General features: G+C 36.2%; 1 protein-coding gene across 1 annotated transcript; it reads right to left on the bottom strand.

The window, feature by feature from the left end:
* Positions 1-1,093: 1,093 nt before the first annotated feature.
* On the bottom strand, positions 1,094-6,445 carry LOC130506202 (myrosinase-binding protein 2-like). Its single transcript, XM_057000836.1, has 5 exons — positions 5,921-6,445; positions 5,361-5,822; positions 4,822-5,274; positions 2,717-3,463; positions 1,094-2,211 (listed from the first exon to the last, which is right to left on the bottom strand). Exons 1-5 carry the CDS (start codon positions 6,119-6,121, stop codon positions 1,282-1,284), a joined length of 2,793 nt encoding a protein of 930 aa, XP_056856816.1. The 5' UTR covers positions 6,122-6,445; the 3' UTR covers positions 1,094-1,281.
* Between the last annotated feature and the right edge of the window lie 62 nt (positions 6,446-6,507).

Here is a 6,507-nt window from a genome sequence, read left to right as displayed (position 1 = left end):
CCTGATACTGGATATGCAATTTCTGATCAGCTTGTCTATTTGTTTAGTCAACGCTGCAGGGGCCTTGTGCTTTTCACCATGTTGTCTCCCATTCTTTTCATACCAAATGGTTGAAAGTACAGCCTGAAAGACGTATCTGAACAGGAACAAATGTAGTCTCTGCCTTGTTTGATCAGTAAGCAATCGCTGAATCTCATTCCATTCACAGGTGTATTGCACCAACAATAGCTTCTGTGTAAGGTTTTTCCATATCTCCTCTGAGAATCTGCATTCAAAGAAAATGTGGTTTCGAGTTTCGATCATCGCAGAGCATAGACAACAAGTTGTCGTCGTTGCGTTGCTCCAGCTGGCGACCCTGTCTCCTGTTGGGAGCCTATTCTGGATAGCTATTCAAGCTATGAAAGAGTACTTCGGGGTGTTGAATTGGAACCAGATACCGCTGTGCCAGTCAACCTTTGGGTGAGCTGTTCGAATTAATATCCAAGTCTCTTTAGAATTGAACTCTGCTTTATATAAATTCTCTCCTGCCTTCCACAAACTAGTATCATCCCTCTGTTCCAGACCACTTGTCCGCAAGTTGTGAATCTCGTCTTCTATTTGATTATAGATAGCTCCCCTGCGTGTTCTCCTTCTGTGATATTTCACCACCCTTTCCACTATCGTTTAGTCTAATCCCCATGTCCAAGACACCTCTTCCATGAGTTTTTTCTATCAATCTGCCAAGAGAGGAGGATTCGGATTTTTTATCCAATCTTAACATTAACATGAAAAACAAAAATCAATTTATTTTCTAAAAAGCGCGCGGGTCACAATCTTAGTATTGTATTATGCAAACTGTATTATATGATTTTGTTACTTTATATATATTGTACTATGCAAATTTTTGTTAATCATCCTTTTCTCCCTAGTATTATATGACCTATGAATGTTTACATCAACTTACAGTTAGTTACTGTTATCTAATAAAAACTATTATATGATTGATTGAAAAAGAAGAAAGAGAACTAATAGAAGTTCTTATTAAGAGATTTTGAGAACTTCATTAGAATTCTACTGTCCAAATCTCACCTTTGTATTGGTTGGATTTTTTAAAACAAAATTAAAAGGTAACATTTTATTTATTAAAAGGTAACATTTTATTTATTTATTTACACACATTATTTGATGCCCTTATTCGTAAAAACCAAACACACAGAAAGTGACATTATTAAAACAACAAACGAGATCCCTCCCAAGATGCAACTTTTGCAACTTTCACAAACCCACCAACACCGAGCGGTCTTAAGCAGAGTCTACGCCATAGAAAAAGATGTCCTCATAACGACCGTTGGTAGGAGCCTTCCCTCCATGCATCAACAAGCCTTTTTTCCCATCAATGGACGCAGTTGTGGATGCGATCCATCCACGAGGGCTATGGCCTTCCTCAAGTTTCTCCCACAACAAACTTTCAGTGTCCAACACGAAAGTTCCACCAGTCAATGACCCAGGACCTAAATGAGCCTGTACGTCCATCTCAATCTCACCTCCAGATATTATTATATATTTCCCAACAACTGCTAGCGCAAACACGCTTCTCGCCCACGGCTTTTCACCCCTTGTTTCCACTTTAGTCCACTTTCTTTCAACTGGATCAAAGCAATGAACATCTTCCACTTCTTCCCCAATAAACCCATACACAACCCAAATCTTCCCTTTCACAACGGCCAGTCCCGCTCCACCTCTAGCTTTGCAAGACTCTCCTGGATTCGGAAACTCAATCCACTTCTGATCAATGATGTTGTAAGCATGAAGTGTGTTGACACGTTCCTTAGTACTGACTCCACCGAAGACATAAACGTTTTTGTCATCAGCAGCCATCGAGTGGAAGCTACGCGGTGCAGGTCCTTTCTTGACGTGAGTTATGAGTTTCCAGCTCCTCTTAACCGTGTCGTAAGAGTGGAAGCCGTTGTAATTACGGAAGCCGTCGCGGCCACCAAAGACGTAGAGGGTAGTGCCGATGGCTACCATTCTAACGCCTAAGCATGGGAGCTCGGGGACGTCACCGTTTGGATCAGCGATCGACCATCTGTGAGTCTTGAAATCGAAAAAGTAGAGGTGTTGATCGATGTGGAAATTTGGCTTTAACTCTCCTCCGAAAGCGTACATTTTGTTTCCAACCATTTCTATGTCGTGAGAACATCTTGGTCCAGGAGTCTTGCCTTTTTGCTCCACCTAATAATAAGAATGACCACATGTTTCTTTTATTAGTAGGAGGTGTTCATATAAAAATTGAACCAAAATGTATCCGAAATTTTGAACCAAAGTCGAATTAAAATATTTTTGTTACTTCTTAAAGTAACTATAATAAAATTAGATATGATTCGTTTTCCAAATATTAATTCTTTTCTATTTTTGGAATAAAATAAAATATATTTATACTTCCTCCATATACAAAAAAAAAATTGATGTTTTATAGTAAATCAATGTATTTTGTTTTAAAATTAAAACACAAATAAAAATATGAGCGGTAGAACTTAATTTATTGAAAATCAAATAAAACTAATGAATCAAATATGTAGTTAATTTTTATTATGTGTGCAAATTTAAACATCAGTCATTTAAATCTAGAGTATTTCTTTTTAATTCAAAGCTGTATGGAAACAAATGAATTATGCAATCTTCCGACCGATTGTTCGAAAATCTAAATTCTCCCGACCAAGCCATACTACGTGCGTACCTGGATCCACTTGCCACGCAACATCGACCGAGGAAGAGCTGATATATAAGCTCCGATAGAATGAAGAACGTCGCTTGAACTACCATGAAAACCGGTGATTTTGCCGCCTTCAAGCAAAGACACTTTTGTATGCTCTTTTACGATAACAGGTGTCTTTCCAAACGGCTGAGAGTTTATGCCCTTCAGAGTCTTGAATGCAAGATGCGTTATAGTTTCCGTCTTCGAGCCATCGAGTTTTTCGTAGTAAGCTTTCACAGATGTGATGACATCATCTTGACCAACCTCGAATACTTCGGTTCCTCGAGATGTCCTTTGTCCGTGCTCGCGTGTTATTCTTCTACCGTCTTTTTCGTATTCGAATTTGATATATGATATACGAGAATTTCCTTGACCAACAAAAACTTTTCTTACGTGATCAAAAGCACCATCATCGAATGTTGCTTCACCCTTTCCTCCTACAGCTTCCACTTTGTTGACATTAGATGGAGAAGAGGTTGTAGCTGCAGCAAAATGTGCACCGATGGCATCAATAGCATAACCACCACGTCCATGGAATCCGACAAGCTTTCCTCCATTTTCGCCTTTGAACTCGAATTCGGTTCCCTTCATCTCACCGAACAATGGAGACGTAAATCCTTTGGAGGTTGTGAAGTATATCGATGTAATAAGCGTTGTATCATAGCTGAAAATATGCTTGTAGCTTCCACCAACTGCTGTGATATACTCATTCGGATAAGGAACGGAAAACTGCATTTCAATTTAATTAGAAACCGTTAATTAATAGCGAACCAATTTAGTATTAACAAATTAAAAAGTAAAAATTCTCTTAAATAGTAAAAAAAAATTAATCACAAAAACCACATGTTACAAAAAAAGAACAAAAACCACAAAATAGCATGCATTTATTAAAAAAATAAAAGACCAAACTATCTTTAAGCAAGCGGAGTAATACATTTAATATAAATATATATTTAATATATTTATCTTAAAATATTTGTTTTTAAATAAATAAAAGTTTAAAATCCTAAATTTCAAATTTTAATTATGAACCCTAAAATATAAGCCCTAAATCCTGACTAACCCACAAAATCTAAATTCTAAATCGTGAAAATATATGTATTTTATTGCATTTAGTTAAAGACAAGACTTGAGTTTCACCCCTTATGGTGAACCTTTAAATTAACCACCTCCCTGATAACCAATAAAAGTACCAATTAGATTAATGATAAAATAATTAAAAAATAAATAATATCATATTTAATAATGATAATGTCATTATTTAATGATAATGTCATTATTTAATCTCTAAACTCAAACTCTATACCCTAAATCCAAATTCTAAACCCTAAATTTTAAATTTTAAACCCAAAATCTATACCCTAAACCCAAATCTTAAACCCTAAACCTAAACCATAAATCATAAACCAAAAAATCTAAACTTTAAACCCGATACTATACCCTAAACTCAAATCCTAGACCCTACTCTATACCCTAAATCCAAATTCTAAAACCTAAACTCTAAATTATAAACTCAAAATCTATACCCTAAACCCAAATCTTAAACCTTAAACCCAAACCATAAATCAGAAACCCAAAAAACCTGAACTCTAAACCCAAACATATACCCTAAATTCAAATCCTAGATTCTAAACCCAAAACTTAAATACAAAACCCAATCCTATACCCTAAATATTTGGATTAATATTGATGTTGTTCTTTTAAAATTTAAGGTTAAGAATTAAAATTTGGATTTAGAATTCATGGTTTGGGTCATGGTTTAGGATTTGAGTTTAGGGTTTATGGTTTGGGTTTAGGGTTTATGATTTGAGTTTATGGATTAGAAAATGACATTAACATTGTTGAAATTGACACTATTTATTTTTTTTTAATTATTTTAGTTTTTCTAAAATTATTTAATATTTTTTAATAATTAATCTAGTTGACACTTTGATTGGTTATTAGGGAGGTGGTGAATCCAAGTCTTGTCCTTTAGTTAATACTCTTTAAATAAATAAAATTCTTAAGTATTATTTATGAAAAACTTATTTTAGTACCAATTTAGAGTTTATTAAATTAAAAACATATGATTCTAGCTATATTTTGACCTCTTTTAGTTCTCCTCGCTTAGTCCCGTGTTCACGGATTTCGACTTTTCCTTCCTTTTCGTATTCAATCTTGACATAAGTTATACTGTATTCATCTGCTCCGATGGTTATCTTTTTCACACCGTCCAAAATACCATCGTCGAATGTGTTTCCCTTGTTACCTCCGAGCGGTCCTATCTTTGTGTGATTGGGAGCTGGAGCTGGAGTTGGACCCGGAGTTGGAGCCGGATAAGGGCCAAAGTGTGCACCAAGAGCATCAATAACATCACCAGATCGACCAGAAAACCCGATAAGCTTGAATTTTTTTTCCTCGAACACAAATTTTCTGCCAACCACATTGCCAAAAGCAGGGGAGGTTCTTCCTTTTGATGTTTTAAACCTAAGCGATGTAAGGTAGCCATCGATGGTTCCTTCCACTACCGTTATATGTTCATTAGGATGATCCACCACAAACTGCAGCCAAAATGTTTAAAAAATAAATTTCATTAAACATAGAACTACACAGTTGCACATATATTTATTATATCAACGATCAATACCTCCTGTGGAACCTCTTGCCTCTTCCCATGAGCATGTGACACCATTCTTTGGCCTTTTGCATACTCAAACCTGAGAAAACTTACAAATCTACCACCTCGCCCGACGAGTATTCTTCTAACACCATCAAAAGCGCCATCGTCCCAAGCACTACCTCCATTCCCACCTTGGCGGTTAAAGTGCTTAAGAGGAGAGTTCACAGCGAAGAAGTGAGGTCCAATAGCATCAAGAGCTTGACCAGAACGTCCATGTAAGCCAAGAAGCTTTCCACCATTTTTACCCTCGAGCATGAATTCTCTCCCCGCTGGATGTCCAAATGACGTCGTATAGCCGAGTATCGGAGAGGTCCTTCCACTGGAGGTTTTGAAGATTAACGATCTGATAAGCACGGTTCCATATCTCGGGACGTGTTCGTACCTTCCACCAACGGATGTGACATATTCACTCGGATAATCCACCGTGAACTGTATTTCATTTTCCATTAGAAACAACAAATGTACAGAACAATAAAGGTATAATAAGAACATATTGAAGAATAACAAAGCCAGGATCGATTTATTACCTCTTGAAGTGCCCCACGAACCGTTCCATGTTCACGGATTTCAAATTTCCCTTCATTGTTTTCGTACTCAATTTTGATATAAGAAACACAGTCCCAGTCTCTTCCGACAATTATTTTCCTCACGCCATCGAAAACCCCATCGTCAAATGGGCTGCCCATGTTACCACCTACCGCTCCCACTCTTTCAGACGTCGTGCCCATCTTGTAACGAGAACCTGAATTAAATGAATTTCTTCTTTCAAAAACACACTAACAAACATTGTTCCTGTCGAAACATTGTTTCTCAGGTTCCATCGTTGGTAATAATTTTACAGGACAATGTCTATATGTCTTTATTAGTCTCTGACATGATTGTACATGCATTTTCTTTAGTCTTAGAGCAGTAAAAAATTCTTATTCTTAGTGTTGTATATCTCACAATTTTTTATTTTAAAAACTAGTATATTTAAATGAAATTTTAAACATTGAAGCACTTTTGATTAGTATAACTATTTTTCTTCCTTATCGTGAGATACTCAATCAAGAACTTTTCCAATGAAATTGTTCTTACATACTTAAAAACAGGAAAACTATGAGGAACTTCTAAC

This window comes from Raphanus sativus, unplaced genomic scaffold, assembly GCF_000801105.2.
Source record: "Raphanus sativus cultivar WK10039 unplaced genomic scaffold, ASM80110v3 Scaffold2984, whole genome shotgun sequence".
NCBI classification, from domain to species: domain Eukaryota; kingdom Viridiplantae; phylum Streptophyta; class Magnoliopsida; order Brassicales; family Brassicaceae; genus Raphanus; species Raphanus sativus.
The sequence above is the reverse complement of the archived record's forward strand: the minus strand, read 5'-3'. Positions and strand labels throughout refer to the sequence as shown.